The 16583-nt window shown below is 65.0% G+C and overlaps 2 protein-coding genes across 6 annotated transcripts in view; one reads left to right on the forward strand and one right to left on the reverse strand.

Moving 5' to 3' along the window:
• The window catches only part of BTBD2 (BTB domain containing 2), a 12412-nt gene extending 10895 nt beyond the window's left edge, over nucleotides 1-1517 (forward strand). The window contains exons 6-7 of the mRNA XM_046638328.1: nucleotides 120-286; nucleotides 650-1517. Of these exons, the coding sequence (XP_046494284.1) occupies nucleotides 120-286; nucleotides 650-811 (329 nt within the window). The 3' untranslated portion in view covers nucleotides 812-1517. The remainder of the gene's footprint in view (nucleotides 1-119; nucleotides 287-649) is intronic.
• Nucleotides 1518-7913: 6396 nt separating this feature from the next.
• On the reverse strand, nucleotides 7914-16193 carry CSNK1G2 (casein kinase 1 gamma 2). 5 transcript variants are annotated; one of them, XM_046637912.1, is made up of 12 exons: nucleotides 15735-15870; nucleotides 11020-11104; nucleotides 10740-10780; nucleotides 10535-10604; nucleotides 10284-10432; nucleotides 9919-10153; nucleotides 9768-9853; nucleotides 9618-9702; nucleotides 9190-9338; nucleotides 8951-9034; nucleotides 8768-8874; nucleotides 7914-8676 (listed from the first exon to the last, which is right to left on the reverse strand). In XM_046637912.1, the coding sequence occupies exons 2-12, from the start codon at nucleotides 11102-11104 to the stop codon at nucleotides 8622-8624; spliced, it is 1146 nt and encodes a 381-aa protein (XP_046493868.1). In that variant the 5' UTR covers nucleotides 15735-15870; the 3' UTR covers nucleotides 7914-8621. The 5 variants fall into 5 exon arrangements, 4 of the variants coding, with proteins under 4 accessions (XP_046493868.1, XP_046493866.1, XP_046493865.1 ...); XM_046637910.1 differs by lacking the exon at nucleotides 11020-11104 and having other exon boundaries at nucleotides 15735-16192; XR_006885058.1 differs by lacking the exon at nucleotides 11020-11104 and having other exon boundaries at nucleotides 8635-8676; nucleotides 9215-9338; nucleotides 15735-16192.
• Nucleotides 16194-16583: the final 390 nt, after the last annotated feature.

Raw genomic sequence — 16583 nt, forward strand, 5'->3', positions numbered from 1 at the left:
ACCCTGGGCCCTGCCTCCCCGGCCCCCGTCGGGCTCCTCGCGGGTCCCAGGCTGAACCCGCTCCGGACCTGGGGTGGGGCTCTGCCCTCGCCCGGCCTCGGTGCGGTCCCGCGGGTGAGCGCCCGTCCCTGCCCCGCAGATCATCCACACGGACAGCAACACCGTCCTGGGCCAGAACGACACGGGCTTCAGCTGCGACGGCTCGGCCAGCACCTTCCGCGTCATGTTCAAGGAGCCGGTGGAGGTGCTGCCCAACGTCAACTACACGGCGTGCGCCACGCTCAAGGTGCGCCGGCCGACCCGACCCTGGAGCCCCTCCCCGGGCCACACCCCATCCCGACTCGGAGCCCTGAACCCCATCCGGGACCCCCACCTCGACCCTGGTCCCCAGACCCCACCCCGGACCCCGGCTCCACCCCGATCCTGATGACCCGGGGCCTCGGCCCCCGACTGCCCTCCCACTGGCCACCTCAGGGCTGGGCGGCCGGGAGGGGCAAGGGCCTCGCACGCCTGGAGGGCCGCTGCCCTGAGGCCCCGACACCTGGATGGGGCTGCTGCCCCCACGCTGGCCATCCGCCCCAGCCCCTCCCCGGCCTGCTGGGGCCCGGCCCCGCGGGGTCCTCACCTCGCCGTGACCCCACCCCGGCAGGGCCCGGACTCCCACTACGGCACCAAGGGCCTGCGCAAGGTGACCCACGAGTCGCCCACGACGGGGGCCAAGACGTGCTTCACCTTCTGCTACGCGGCCGGGAACAACAACGGGACGTCCGTGGAGGACGGCCAGATCCCCGAGCTCATCTTCTACACCTAGGCCGCCCGCGCCGCCCCGCGCAGGGAGCCAGGCTGCCGGGCTTCCCCAGGACTCAGCGGGCAGACTGGCCCGCGCCCGCCCCAAGCCGAGGCTCCGCCAGGTCCCTGGGTGGGGCGTCCCCCGTCCCTGCGGCCGCCGGAGCCAGGCCTCGCGTGGGACGTCGCCTCCTGTCTGTCCTGTTAGCTGCACACGGCAGTGCATCCTGGATCCCCGTTTCTGCGGGAGGAGACGGTGTGTGGGGGGCGCTCCTCCCGCGTCTCGGTGGGCTCTTGGGTCCCTTTTGTTCTGGTCCGTTCACTGCGGACGCTCAGGCCACCGTGACCCCGGGCCCCGGGCCGCCGGCCTGAGCCCTGGAGAGTGAGACTCGTGGGGGGGCTCAGCCCCTCGAGGCCCTGCAGGCCCCCCAGGGCCCAGCCTCGGGCCGCCCCCGCCGGCCCCTGCAGCTGGGCGCACAGGCCCCACCCTGTCTGCCGGGCGGACGCCACGCCCCGACGGCCACCGCACCCGTGGTCCTGGCGCCGCTGCCCCACCAGGGAGCGCTGTGCCCGGACGCCTGGAGGGCGCAGCCCTTGCTGCCCCCCCACCCCCCATGTCTCCGCCCCAGGGATTCCTTCTGGAACCTGTGTCCCCGAAGCCGTGAAAGGTGTGCCCTCCTCACGCCGCGCCCCCAAATGATTTTTTTTAATAAAGGAAAGAAACACCCCCCGACCCGCGTGCTTCTTCCTGGGGAGCGGCGGCCCGGCCCCCCTCTGCGGCCGCCTGCCCCTGGGATCGCCGCTCCCCACACAGACTTCCGCCCGGGCCTCGGGAGCGCCGGGAGCACGGGGGTTCAGGACTCTCCCTGTGCCCTCCATCCTCCTCCGCACCAAACCTCTGGGCTCCTGGCCTGCTCCTCTGTGCAGCAGCAGGGGCCCCGGGGACACCACGGGGCTGTGCCGGGAGGGGACCCTGTGGGCTCTGCCTGGGGACCTGGGGCTGCACCTGGCACGATGCAGCCGCGCCCAGCAAGGTCCCGCTGGGCCCCCGGCCGCCCTGTGCGCGGGCGGGAACCTGGTACTGCCAGTTGCCATGACAATGGCCAGCATCCTGCAGAAGTCACAGAGTGAGCTGAGAAACAGCACATGGAGACGCACCCACGCCTGTTCAGAAATCGGAGCTACCGGAAGTCGGGTGTTGAAGACAGCAGAGCAAACGGTGGACAAAACAGACTCGGTGACGGAGAATGTCAACAGCGTGGGGACACATCTGCGTCTGACGTTCCGGAAGATAGGCCATCTGTAAGGAAGCGCCCAGGGGCTCGGCGCACAGAAGACGGGATTAGGGAACCAGAGAACCAGGCGATAGAAAATGGCCCAGGTGAAGACAGTGGCCGGGAGGGGAGGGGACCGAGAGGGGAGCTGAGGAGATGGAGACGCGGAGGAGGGGAGGACGCAGGGTGGGCACAGGCCGTGCTTGACAGGGGGGAGCCGAGAATTTTCCAAAATGAATCAAGACATCAATCCACATAGTTAAAAATCTCCGTGACCCACACCGGGATTACAGAAAAGTCACATACAGTCAAACTGCTGAAAAGCCAAGGAGAAAACCCTCAAAGCAGCCAGGAGGAAGAAAGGGCTCCCAAACCAGAGTTCTGTGCGCTTCAAAAATGAGAGTGAGGATGAAAGACTGACGGAGTCCAAAGGAAACGAGCCCGGGGGACTGAGACGCACCCTGGTTGGTGAGGACTCGATGGGCCACAGATTCACACACCCCGACGAAAAGACCGACGGTCACAGTGGCTACCAAACCCAAAGCAAACGACTGGCACATTATGAGTATCTCGCTTTAATCATCGAGATACAGAAAGACTGAAGGTAAAAGACAGAGTCATACAAACACCAAAAGATGGCCGGCGCGCCTGTGTCACACCAGACAGGGGACCCCAAGGCATTAAGTCTCACTTCACACCCAGAGGGACGTTTCACGGTGATGAAAGGGTCCCTGACAGGAAGCTGGGACAGTCCTGGCCAGCTCTGCACCACAGCACAGGTCCAAAGACATACGTCGGGGCAGACTGAGCACAAACGAGAGACGGGCGGGGCTGGAGGCTGATAGCGTGACACTGTGAGAGGGCTCTCCCAGCGACAGGACAGCAGACACAGGAAGTCAGGACTCAGACCGACAGCAGCCCCGCACGTCTGCCGGGTGTGGAGCACGGCAGCCGACACCAGGGAGCACGGCCTCTCGGGCCCAGGAAGCCCTGGCCAAAATGAGGACACTCAGGGGAGTCCGAACGGGAATAATGCATCTCATGCCGAGGGCGTGCTCGGCCTGCCGCGGGCTCCGAGTGGACATCGATCACAGGAAGATGACAGAAAACCCCCCAGTTTGGTAATTAAGAAACACTTTTGGGGCCGGCCCGGTGGCACAGCGGTTAAGTGCACACGTTCCGCTTTGTTGGCCCGGGGTTCGCCGGTTCAGATCCTGGGTGTGGGCATGGCACCGCTTGGCAAGCCATGCTGTGGTAGGCGTCCCACATATAAAGTAGAGGAAGATGGGCACGGATGTGAGCTCAGGGCCAGTCTTCCTCAGCAAAAAGAGGAGGATTGGCAGTAGTTAGCTCAGGGCTAATCTTCCTCAAAAAATAAATAAACAAACACCTGACTCCTTTAAAAAAAGAGAAATCCTATATAGGTGCAGCCACTGTGGAGAACGGTATGCAGCTTCCTCGAAAAACTGAACATACAACCAACCGTGTGGTCCAGCAACCCCCCTTCTGGGGATACACGCAGCCAGAGGAAAGGCGATCAGCACTTTGAAGAGGTCTGTGCGCGGCCGGCAGCCAGGATGTGGGGACAACCGAAGCTCCGTCGATGGGGGAAGGGATCGAGACGACACACACAGGCACGCGAGGCCTTGGGAAAGCAGGTAATGCTGCCATTTGCAACAATGTGGCCGGGCCTGGAGGACGATGCTCAGTGACATGAGCCCGTTACAGAAAGACAAACACTGTGTCATCTCGCTTATTTAAGTGGAATCCAGAATTAAAGCTGAACTCGCAGCCCTGGGGGCAGAATGGGGGGCGCCGGGGCGGGGAGGGGCTGGTCACAGGGGCCCAGCTTTCTGGGGCAACCTGGGGACAACAGCTGACAACACCGTACTGTACTGTCGGGATTTGCTACGGGAGTGGATCTTGTGTTCTCACCACACACACACACTCGCACACAGGCACCGTGAGGTGATGGCCGCGTTAGTCACCTTGACTGTGGGATCCGTTTCACAGTCTGTAATCTACCAGATCAGCACATCGCACACCCTGAGCTTAAAATAACAAAATCTTAAAAAGACGGAATCCTATATAATTATAAACACGTCAAAGGGATGAGGATGCTGAGAAATCCAGAGGGTAAACCCCAGGGAGGAGAGAGCCCTCCTGGTGGGCAGGGGCTCGGGCGTCCCCCTGCGGCGTCTGGTGGGGACTGGGCCTGCTGTGGGCAGGGCATCCTCCGGGCAGATGGAAGCCCGCGGAGCACGGACGCCCATGTGGGCTGGCGGAACGGACCGGAACGAGGCAGCGCAGGAAAAGCCGGCAGATTCTCCCCCGTGGGCCTTGGCTTAATGCCTGGGGACGGGCAGCGGGAAATGTCCTGCCGTCTTTCCTGCTAGAATCCAGAGTCCTGCTAGACCGCGGGGCCAGCAGTGAAGACGAGGCAGGTCAAGACGCAAACTTGAGGAGCTGTGGACTGGCTCCGACGCTGACCCCGGGCAGGCCCAGCCGCATTAGGCGGCTCCACTCCCAGCGAGACCAGCCCCACCCACGCTGCCGGGGAGGAAGGAAGGTGCTCTTTCTGGGGAAGGATGTCTGCTGCTGCCTTCACACCCGCTGTCTGGGATGCAATAAAAATTACGAGACGTGCAAGAGCAAAATGTTGCCCGTAATCAAGAGAGGGGGAAAAAACAGCCTACAGGGGCCCGCTTTGTAGCATAGTGGTCAAGTTCGTGCGCTCCGCTTCAGCGGCCCGGGGTTCGCCAGTTCGGATCCCGGCATGGACCTCTGCACTGCTCATCAGGCTGTGCTGTGGCAGGCGTCCCACACATAAAGTAGAGGAGGATGGGCACCAATGTAGGCTCAGGGCCAGTCTTCCTCAGCAAAAAGAGGAAGATTGGCAGCAGATGTTAGCTCAGGGCTAGTCTTCCTCAAAAAAAAACCCAACAAAAATAAAAACAGCCTATAGAAGCAGACCCACAGAGGATACAGATGTTGGAATTCAGTGTCAAGGATTATGAAGTTGCTCTTAGAAGGCTGTTAAAGGACACAGAGGACAAAGAGATGGAGGATTGAAACAGAGAAAGAGAAACTCCACAAAGGGAGAAACAAATGGAAACTCAACAACTAAAAGTATGGGAAAAGAATTCATCGGGCAGCTGCCAAGCAGACCAAACGCGACAGAGAAGATCCGTCCACGCAGAGACGCAAAATGATCCCGACTGAAGCACAGAGGGAGAAAGAGAGAAGAAAGACACCACAGGGCATCAGCGGCTGTGGGGTCACATGAGACAGTCCTGCACACGGGGACCTGGGATCCTGGGAAAGAGAGAAAAAGGGCAAAAGACATACTTGGAGGGATAAATACTTGAAGAGGGAACAGCAGGAAATTTCCCCAAATCGATGAAAGATGTCACCCTGCAGATCTAGGCAGCTCAGCAAATGCCGAGCAGGACAAACACAAAGAAACCCACACCCCACTCCGCACGGCCTCAAACCAAAGACGTTCTCAGAAGCTGCCGGACGACAGGACGGGGGGCGGGGGGGGGGGGGGGGGGGGGGGGGGAAGGTCAGGCTGAAGGGAGCAACACTGACCACTCGCCTCTCACCAGAACTAACAGGACAGTGTCTTTAAAATGCCGAAAGGCAAAAACACCAAACCACACCACCTGCCGACCCAGAACCCCGCTCCCAGCAGAGACGTCCTTCATTACTGCAGCCGAAATGAAGATGTTTTCAGGCAACCAAGAGCTGAGCGCGTCTGCTGCCAACAAACCCGCACCGTTGGGATTAAAACATCGTTGGGGGGGCTTCCGGCCGAGACGACCCTCTGGTCGGCAGGAGAAGCGAAGGGCGGCGGACGGCATCCACGGTGCGTGCACGTGTGACAGTCTTTACAAAGAGGGGTCCTGCAGGCTCGGCTCTACCAAGCGAATCCAGTCGCAGGGAATTGGGGCGTACGTCAGGAAGGAAACAAAGGGCAGAGATGGCACAAGTCGGGCCAGGTGGGCACAGGCCCCAGTGTACACGCATACGCACGCATCTCTGCATTTACCCACCTGCCCACATGATGGACACCGTCGTTGGGCTGGATCCCCCGGTCCCAGCCCAGCTCCACGGGCCCGTTCTGGCCTCGCTCCCCATCTCGCTCTTACAGTTGCTTCTGCTTCACGACATCACAGAGGCGGCACCCTGGTCCCAGCCCCGAGCCCCACTTTGTGTCCCGGGTGTATGTTTATGCGTGTTACACGCTCACCAGCAGGCAGAGCTCCTCCGCCAGCTGAAGCCACAGGCAGGGCTGCGGCTGTGAGACAGAAGGACGGCCCGGTGGCCGGGCGCCCTCCGCTGTCGCTCGTGGCCTGCGCTGTCGCAGAGGGTGCTCCGTCGTCGCCTCGCCGCGTGCGCCGGTTTAGAAAAGTCTGGTGCCGACTTCTCTCGCCTCGCTGGATTACGTGTCTTTCTGCCCGCGGCCCGAGGATCATCACGCTCTTAGACTGCAGTCGTCCTCCGAGGCCTGACACCCCCCAGCTTTCCCAGGTCCCCGGCGGGCGCGGGGACGCGGGTCCCTGTGTGTGGAGCAGCCTGGACAGCAGCTTCGGCCCATCCGCGTCCCGTCCTCAGAGCCGGAGTCACGCGGGCCTCCGCCTCGCTCCCGACACCCGCGCTCCGGCTCCTCGCCGCCTCCTCCTGACTCCGAGCCCCTTTCTCCAACCTTTGCTGGAGGCCTGAGCACCTTGCGACTTGTTCTTCGGTTCCAGTGGCTTTTCTTCTTGCGTTTCCCTCCTAAACGCAAGCAGCCGCTTTCGCTTCTCCTCTTGGCCCGTTTCTGTCCTTACTGTGTGAACTTCTGATCCCAGATGGTTTCCGCGTCTTCAGACGCTGCTGGACCAGGTCCTGCCGCCTTGGCCTTGCGGCTGCCCACCCAATGAAACCGCGTCGGGTGTGGCTGTGACTTCCCTCCTTTGCTCCTGGCCCCTAGTGTCTGTCCCCACGGTCCTGCAGAGGGGCAGGGCAGACACCCGGGGACCTGCGCTCACCTCCGAGGTGCGGACAGGGTTTAGCGCACACAGGGTCTCCCCTTCTGCTGGTTCTGGGTTGCTGGGGAGAAAGTGCCAGAAGGTGCTGCGATCCACCTGGGACGGCCCTTTGGCTCTCTTCAGGAACTCCCATGGATTTCCATCACCGCCTTCTGGGCCACCGTCTAGTCAGCACGGCTGCAGTAACCCGAGACTCGGCGGGGGTGCGCCTGGAGGCTGTGTGCCCAGGGACGGGCGGCACGGCTCCAGAGAGGGCCCGCGCCCTGGCCTGCAGACGGCCGCCTGCGCGCGTCCTCATATGGGAGATTCGAGTGCTGGCGCTCTTCTAAGGCACTGGGCCCTCGGCGCCCCACGCCCCCACGGCCCACGTGCTGGGGTCAGGTGTCCACAGGACTGTGGGGGACACTCAGTGCACGGCCAAGCAGACCGCTCTGCCTGGCCTGCTGCGCTCACGGCCGCCACACGCTTCCTCCTGCCCCTGCTGTGGGCGCGCTTGGCCCCTCCTGGCACACGGGGCCTGGGCTGTCCTGGAAGAGGGAGCCACGTAGTCGGGTTCACACCGTGTGTGTGGACGGCCGACGCCATGCCCGTCACCCAGATCCCTGCCTGTGACTCCCCACTCTCCTCCCGGGCAGGCAACCGTGTCCCCTGCCTGTCCCCACAGGACCAGCCGGCCCTCCGCTGTTCCCACTGCCCGTCCCCCAAGAGGGGGCCGCCACGCCCAGGCTCCATCCAGATCGTCCCCACCTGCGGTGCTGTCCCTTCCTGGGGGCAGGGCGCTGCCTCTACCTCTTGGAAAGACCAGACACCACACTCAGGACTGGTTTCGTTTTCCTTTATTTTTTTAAAAAAGCCCCTAAGTTCTATGGCTTCCAGGAAGCATGAGAGAAACGGAAGTGCCATTCTGTACACTCGGTGAAGCAGGACCCAGACGCACGGCCGCCCGCACAGCACCCGGGCCTCCAGGACGCACGCAGTCCCACGGGTGCCGCCCCCGCGCCTGCGGCCCAGCCGAGCGCCCGTCCCCTCGCTGGCCAGCGCCGCGGCGGACACAGGAGCCCACATGGGCCGCCAGGCTGGGGCGAGCGGGCCGCCCGGGGCGGGTCTGGGCGCAGCTCGGGGAGCAGGCACGGCTGGCCCGAGGGCCACGGCAGCCCAAGCTTTGGTGCAGCATTTTGGTTGGGGGCCGCCCACCCCGCCGTGCCCTCTGGCGCAGGGAGGCCCAGGCGGCTCGCCCCCGGCAGCGACGCCCGCAGCGCCCCCTCGAGAAAACGGCCTTTGGATCGAGGGAGACAAGCTGGACTTTATGACACCACCGGCGCCTCTACTCACTGCAACGGCGGCCGGCGCGCTCCGGGCGGACAGTTAGTGCTCTCGGAGGGGCGGCCAGACACGGGGGGAAGCTCGGCCCGAGTCTGTGAAGGGCGGCCGGGGGCGCGCAGCCCGGCGGCCACAGTCCACGTCCGCTGGGCCACGGCCGTGACAAGCGCCCTGAGGGCCGCGGCAGAGGGTCCAGAGACCGCCCTCGTCACTTGTGTCGCTGCAAGGATTTTCTCTTCCTTCTCTTGAAAAAACAGCAGCACCTGGAGGGACGGCGAGGGGCGGGAGGTGGGCCAGGGGCTCGGGGGGCAGGTGGCCCAGGGCGCCCCAGCCTCGGCCGCCACCTAGCCTTACTTGGTGTCGTCAGCCACCTCCACCTCGGCCGGCGCAGTGATGGGCGCGTTGGAGTGACCGGCAGTGGGGTCGTCGGCATTCAGCTCCCCGTTGGTGGAGTTCAGCGCCTGGGGGGCAGGGGGGCAACATGGAGTCACGTGGCCCCCGCCCGCCCCCGTCCGGGTCCTGGGCCCGGCCCCTCACCTGGTTTTTGCCGTGTAGCTGGGCTTTGTCCCGAGACTGAGGCTGCGAGGGCAGGTCGGTGTGGACCGTGCCGATGGGCGTCGGCTGCGGGGCACAGGACGCACGCTGAGGCCGCCACCCGCACCCCTGCTGCCCAGGGCCCGTGGCTTCACGACCAAAGTCCTGCCCCACATCCAGGGTCCCACCCCCACTTACCAGGGGCTCCCTGCACACCCCCCGGGTCGTCCCCGCCCACGTACCAGGGGCTTCCCGGCCCAGTCGTACTCATAGTCGAACACGAAGCCGCTGCGGTCGAAGAGGTCGGTGAAGAGCTTGCGCAGGTAGTCATAGTCCGGTTTCTCGAAGAAGTCCAGGCGCCGCACGTAGCGCAGGTACGTGGCCATCTCCTCTGCGGAGAGCGAGCGGCAGGCTGGGGCCGGCACAGGGCGGGGGTCCGGGGATGCACAGCGAGGGGCACGGGCAGGGCCGGGGGCCCGGGCAGCAGGGGCAGGGGGAGCGAGGGGCAGGGGGTACAAGGGGCAGAGGGCGTGGGGAGCAGGGGCTGGGGTCAGGGGATGCGGGTAGGAGGGGCAGGGGGCGTGGGGAGCAGGGGCTGGGGTCAGGGGGCGCGGGGAGCAGGGGTGGGGGGCGTGTGGAGCAGGGGCCGGGCCGGGGTGGGCCGGCTCACCTGGGAAGCTCTCGCACAGCACCTCGATGGGCGTGGCCCGCTTGGTGTCCCCGATCTTCTGGTAGCGCTCCTTGAGCGTGTCGGCCTGCGGGAGAGCGGTCAGCACCCGGCCGCAGAGGCCGCCCGGCCCACCCCCCGGCCCGCACCCACCTTGAGCCCCTGCCAGGGCAGGCTGCCGCGCAGGAAGTACATGAACATGTGGCCCAGCGCCTCCAGGTCGTCGCGGCGGCTCTGCTCTGCGGGGGGACAGCAGGTCAGCGCGGCCCCCGCGCCCCCCCCGCCCGGCCCGCGCGCCGCTCACCCTTGCCCAGGTGCGTGTTGATGCTCATGTAGCGCGCCGTGCCCGTGAGGCTCTTGTGCTCGCGGTACGGGATGTGCTTCTTGGTCTCGGGGTCGATGTACTCCTTGGCCAGGCCGAAGTCGATGATGTGGATGGCGTGCTGCCGCTTGCTGCCCGGCCGGCCCACCAGGAAGTTCTCGGGCTTCACGTCGCGGTAGATGAGGCTCTTGGTGTGCACGTACTCCATGCGCGTGATCTGGGGGGGCACGCGGTCGTCGCGGGTGGGACCCAGGCCACCCAGCCCCGCCGCCGCCCCCGCGCCCGCCGCGCCACCCCCTCCACCCCGCGCCCGCCGCCGCCGACCCCGCCACCCGCGTGCCGCGCACCAGCTGGATGGCGATCATGAGCACCGTCTTGAGCGTGAACGTGCGGTCGCACAGGTCGAACAGGTCCTCCAGGCTGGGCCCGAGCAGCTCCAGCACCATGGCGTTGTACTTCCCGCACGGGCCGAAATAATAGACCTGAGGGACGCCCTCTGCGGGCGGACGGACACTCGCTCGTGTGGCGCCCGCGCGCCCCCGCCCCACCCTGCGCGCCCCCCGCCCCGCGCGCCCCCCGCCCCGCGCGCCCCCGGTACCTGCGGCGCTGAGCTGCTTGTAGAAGCGGTACTCCAGGTGCAGCTGCGGCGCCCGGGACTTAATGGGCTCCTGCGGGCACAGGCGGCCGTCACCGGGGCACCGGCGCGCTCCTCCCCCAGCCCCGAGACCCCACCCCAGGGCTGCTGCGCGGGTGTGAGCGGGGCCCACGCGGCTGGAGGGGGCGGGGTCAGGGCCCCGACTCACCAATTTGATAGCTACGTATTCATTTGTATAGAGATTCTTCCCTGTGGAGGAGAGGCAGTCAGCTCGCAGGGCCCTCCGAGGGCCAACTCCTGTCCCCCAGCCCCCTGAGCTCGGCCCAGCCCGCCCGGTCTGCAAGGCACCCCGTGCCGCCGTGGGAGGCCCCCAGGGGCCCCGCACCCTCCTCTCTTGGCACCCCCACCACCTTCCTGCTGACCCCCCAGCACCCCACCCACCCCAGCCCCCAAAGTCACCCCGGCACCCCGCCCACCCCCAGGCCAACCCTGCCTCGGCCCACTCAAGGGGCTGCTCCCAACTCCTCTGCGGGGTCCTCCCCACCAGCGCGCCAGGGCCTCCAACTGTCCCATCTAAAAAAGGGAAAATAGAACAAAGACCCCGTGACCCCATGGCCCTTCTTCCGTTCCCGCTGCGGCAAAGCTGGAGGAGACTCGGCAGTGCCCTCCCCACCGCACTGCCCCAGATGCTCGGGAAGCCCCCCATGCGGGCGCCCCCACCCAATCTCCCCCAGGGCTGCCTGGTAACTTGACTGAGTCCGCTCGATGCCTTCATGTGGGACTCAGAGACTTGAGGTGGCAGACTGCAATCCTGGAGCCGCCCCCTACCCCCAGGGGACGCAGGCCGTGCCTCCTCTCCCCCGCCCCATGACTGTGCAGTGGGGGGCCCAGGACAGAAGTCACCAGGAGCTATGTTACACCCCCACACGACTCACTCTCCTCCCGCGCCCCTCGCCCACACTGGGACCCCGATGCAGGCCCCGGCCCAGCTGTGTCAGCTGAGACCCTGCCCACTCAGGAGGGCCCACGGCCGGCTCCCCAGGCGACAGAGCCGCACACCCAGGTGGGGAACCCGCGTCCCTCTCAGGGTGGAAACAGACGCGGCCGGGCCAGGCCTCCCCAAGCCCAGCCACCAGGACCCCCAGCGCCTGTAGAGAAAGAGCCTGCCCGCACAACCTCACGGAGCTGCCCCAGCACGAGCCCAGGGGTCTCCTGAGGTCCACTTTTCCACCTGTTATGGTCCCTAGTGTGGGCAGAGTGCCAGACAGTCCTGTCATCGCCCCTGGTGACCTGCCACGGGAGGCAGGGCCGCCCCAGGCCCTCGTATCATTTTCGGGTTGCCGTACACAGCGCTGTGCGCACATGCGCCAGTGCTCTGGTCCCGCAGCCCTCCCAGCGCCGTCCTGTGCAGCCTTTGTCCCGAGACTGCCTTCACCAGGTGCTGACCGCACGCACACAGCCCCACGCGGGTCCCCACTCCTCCAGGTGCTGCTGTTGTCAGGCCTGAGGGGGTCCACCGTGGGAGGAGGCCTCACCCACATCCACCCTGCTGCAGCGGGACAGTCCGGGTGACATGCGCTCGGGCCGTCCCTCTGTGGACGACCTCAGGTGGTGGCCAGGTCCCCCCGCCCGCTCCATCTGGTCCTGAGGCATCTGCGTCCGCACACAGCCAAGTCCGCCGGTGGTCTCCCCAGAGCCCTGCTGCAGCGCCATGGAGTCTGCAGACCTCAGGGGGGCATCCTACACCGACCCGCCCCTTCCAGGCGGCTGCTCGTGGTGCCCGTGGCTGGTGGCGTGGAGAGCCCGGGCGTCCTTCCTCAGATCCGGGCAGGAGGCACCAGGCGGGCTTGGCGCTCGGATGCCTGTTGACGTTTGTACATTTTTTCCCGACTGGTGGCTGCTGGGACAGAGAAACACAGCTGATGTTGTGCTGGCACAGGCAGCGCCCGCCGAGCCCTCCACCTCTGGCTGCTGATGGAGCCACCACCGGCCTCCACGCGCCACCACCGTGCATCCAGGGCCGTCCGCTGCTCCTCTCCCCATCTCTTTCCCGTCACGAGGACCCCGTTTCCTGCCCCTGCCTGGATGGGGCGCGGGGGTGCCCAGTCTCTGCGGGGACCGCAAGGCCCTCAGGCGCCTGTCAGCAGGGAAAGCCAGCTCGCTTCCAATCCTGGTTCCTGGGTTTGACAAAGACCGAGGTGCCTCACGTGTTCCCCCAACGCTTTCTCAGGGGAGTTTCAAACGCACAGCACAGCCAAACCCTCACCGCCTGGATCACACCATCGGCTGTTCACCGTGTCTGTTCCGTTGCTGATATATCTGCACGTCCGTCACCCGTCAATCTCCTGCTCTTAGACAGCAGCCCCGGCCCCGAAACACTCCAGCCAGAGACCGAGTTCAGTGCGTCCTCATGGTCCCCTCCTTCCCTCGGGGGGCGCCACGTCCCTGGGCAGCGCGCACGTCGGAGCGCACACCTGTGAACCTGGACCACCCCCTCCCATCATGACAGAAGGTCATCGCCCCTCCAGGTCAAGGCCCACCGTCTCCTCCGGGAGGGCCCCCAGGGTGAACCGCCGGCACGCGCTCTCCTCCCTGGCTCCTGTCCCAGGGCCCAGTGCGGTGGAGATGCCCCGTGCTGTGGTGTGCCCAGGGCTCATTCCTGTTCCCGGCTGGGCGGCATCGGGACATACCCCATGTGCAGGGGACGCCTGGTGGTCTCAGGCATTCCCTTACAGCAGAGCTGCTCTGATCGGTGCCAGACGGGCCATCGTCCGTCTGCTCTTGCGAAGCGTCTGTTCCAACCTCTTGCCCGCTTTTAGTTGGGGCGTCTGTCCTTTTACCATCGCATCCTCATCCGGTCGGTCCCCTGGGTACCAGTGCTTTGCCAGCTGGGCTCTGACGGCAGCACCTCCTGGGCCATGGCTCGCCCGTCCAGGCTCTGACGGTGCTGACAAGCAGACGCGCTAAACGGTGCCCGAGTCTAACCGATCCTTCACGGTGCCTGGCGCTTTCATCCTGTGTCTTGAAGACGCTTCGTGCTTTGAGCTCTGGGAGACCCAATCCTTGGAGTCCAGCCCGAGGTTGAAGGGAGCGTGTGTGCGTGTCTGTGGGCACATGTGCGTGCACGCATCTGAGGTCTGTGGGTTTACAGGCTCCGGCACTGAGAGCCTCAGTGATGCCCGTGTCGCTGTTTCAGCTGAGCAGGCGGAAGGTGAGCATCTGCAGGACCTCAAAGAGCAACTCCCCAGGGCCCGTGCGCAGACGGGAGGTTCTGGGGCCGCACGAGGCGGGAGGACGCTGGAGCTGCAGCCGCCCAGAGCGTGGAGGCCTCCTGAACCCGCTGACACGCCACCAGGAATCCAGGAAGGCCACACCCTGGGGATGGCAGCTCTAGCCCTGGGGGCATCTGCTCTCAGCTCCCGAGCGGGGCAAAAACCAGTCCCAGACGGAGTCGAGACCAGTCGGCAGGACAAAGCTCAACCCAGACCGAACGCATGGTGCCACACTGCCCAACGCACGACGGAGACCACCAGACGCGTGAGCGCGGGGGACAGGGGAGCAGGACGAGCAAGAACACAGTCAGAGCACCACGGCCGCAAGCACTCGAGGATTTCAAGAGAAAGGTCCAGAGGGAAACGGGAGTCAAATGAAGAGAAAATACGACGTGTGAAAGGAGAAATCCCCGGGTGGCTCCCACCAGACTACAGTGCAGACAGGAAGAAAGGGGACCCTGGAGCAGGGCACGAACACTGTCCAGGCTGAAGCGAGAGAAAAGGGGCTGCACAAGGGGCCCGAGCGACAGCGCCCGCTGCCTGCCTCCGTGCAACGAGGGTGGAGGAGCAGAGAGCAGACCGAGGCGGGCAAACATCTGAAGAGATAACAGGTAAAGTTTCCCGAGTCTAATGAAAAAGCGTGAATACCACTGAAAAAGATTCAAGAAGCTCCACGAACCCCAAGCAGGATAAACAGAGAAAACCACCACCAAGCAAGGCAGCATGGAGATTTAGAACTGAAGATAAAGAAAAAATCCTCAAAACAACCTGAAAAAGACATGAAACACAATGTTGCTCAACATCTGTCAGCAGAGAAGTGCAAACAGCTCACGTGAGACACACTCACAGCCGCTGACACGCCCAGACAGGGCGGCCTGACCCCAGGGCTGGCGGGACGTGGAGCCCAGCGCTCCGGGCGCCCACAGCACTTCAGCGCGGCCAGCGGCTGCGGGGACGGGCCTCGGGCTTCTCCTAGGCACGGCCCTCCTCCCGACCCCACGCTTCAACGAGGACACGCGACCGAGACCCAGAGAACGATGCTGAGCGTGGTCTCATTCACAGCAGCCAAACCTGGGCGTGGCCCAGCGTCCCCGAGCAGGAGGGCGGACAGTGAAAGGCACTCAGTTGACACACGGACAAAGCAATGGGGCAACCACGACTAGCACCATGACAATGTGGCAACTCTCAAACCACACCAAGCCGCAAGAACACGCGCCCCAGAGTTAGGAAACGTCTGAAATAAAAGCAAGCCTCCCAGGGCCCCCGATGCACACGCGCTCGTCTGTCTACACAGACTTGCTCTGTCCAGGCTGCTGCTCCCGATGCCCAGGACGGGGCCACGACGGCCGCTCAGGCCATACAGGGACCCTCAGGCTGCAGGTCAGTTCTGGGCCTGGGGGGAGTGTGTGTGTGCCCACGTGTGTGCGAGCATATGTCTGTGTGCACACGCACGTCCTAAGGAGCAGCAGGGCCAGGTCAAAGAGGCGCCATCCAGGACAAGCTGAAGAGTGGCCACTCTGCCGGGCAGCCGGGCTGGGCTCTGGGGAGGGTGCCGTCTGTCTGGCGCCCACAGCCGTCTCCATCACTGACCGTGACAGCCCTGCGTCCCTCCCGCAGGCAGACAGAGCTCGGGCCCCCGCCCTCGATGGCCTTTTAGCTCAGGAACCCCAAGCCTGGCTCGCCCCAGCCCCGAGCCAAGTGCTGGACTTGTAGCCACACCTGGACCCCCAGGGTGGCCCTCTGTGTGTGGGCCCAGACCCCTTGGAGTTTGGGGGGGACCGGGCTCCCGCACAACCTCCTCCTCCTGGGGTAGGGGACCCCACACACGTACCTGTGCTCCCGGTCCCGACAGTCTGGGGGTCTGTCTGCGTACGGCTGTGCCCCCAGGCAGCCCTCCCCCGACCCCCCGAATGCGAATGAGCAGGGCTCACCTAGCCGGAGCTCCCCGAAGTTGCCACAGCCTATCTTCTTCCCGACCCGGAAGTTGGGGCCCACCATCAGGACCCCTGAGCTGGTCCCCGAAGTCCGGACGCCGTGGCTGGTCCGGCCGCCGGCCTTGGACATTCTCCGGCCCTCCTCCGATTCCCCTTTCCCTCCTTTCTTGTCAAAATCCATAAGTTTGTGGTACCCTGGCCTCTCCACGGTGACTCTGCTGCCGTGCAAATCCCGGGTCTGTGGAGACGGGAGGTCGCGGGTGGCTCTCCAGGGCTAGCACACCATGGCGGCCGGCGGACCCCGGCTAGTGAGACGCTGGCGCTCGCGAGGGCCAGGCCGCGGCTCTCATCTCGGTGGCCTTGGGGCTGTGCGCGGGGGGAGGACACATTCTGCTGACAGGTCTCGCCGCCTCAAATCTCGTGGCTCCCGGCTGGCGGAGAAACAGAGGCAGAGATTAGTAGGTGTGATGCCCCCCATGGTGCTGCGAGACCTGGCATGCAGCCCAGCAGGGGACCCGGGGGACGGGGGAGCGCAGCGTTAACTGAGGGAGACACCACAAAGGGGCTCCTGCGGTGAGACAGCATTCTGGAAAGAGCTCTGAAGGCACGAGAGCGACCGTGACTTCCTGGGGCACAGAGAACAGGTGGCTGAGGCCCTCGTGAAGCCCCACGTCAAGGGGGGGACACTCCGTCGTGTGACCGCCACAACACAGCTCAAGGACGACAGTGCTAGGACGGGTAACGCCAATCGAGTGAGAGGTCCCAGAACCCTGGAGCCAGGAGGGGGCCCCAGGCCTGGCGCAGAGACACTAGGGGTCAGCCCGCCACAGCCCCCTTCCCCAAGCC

Source organism: Equus quagga, chromosome 14 (assembly GCF_021613505.1).
Source record: "Equus quagga isolate Etosha38 chromosome 14, UCLA_HA_Equagga_1.0, whole genome shotgun sequence".
Classification (NCBI taxonomy): Eukaryota; Metazoa; Chordata; class Mammalia; order Perissodactyla; family Equidae; genus Equus; species Equus quagga.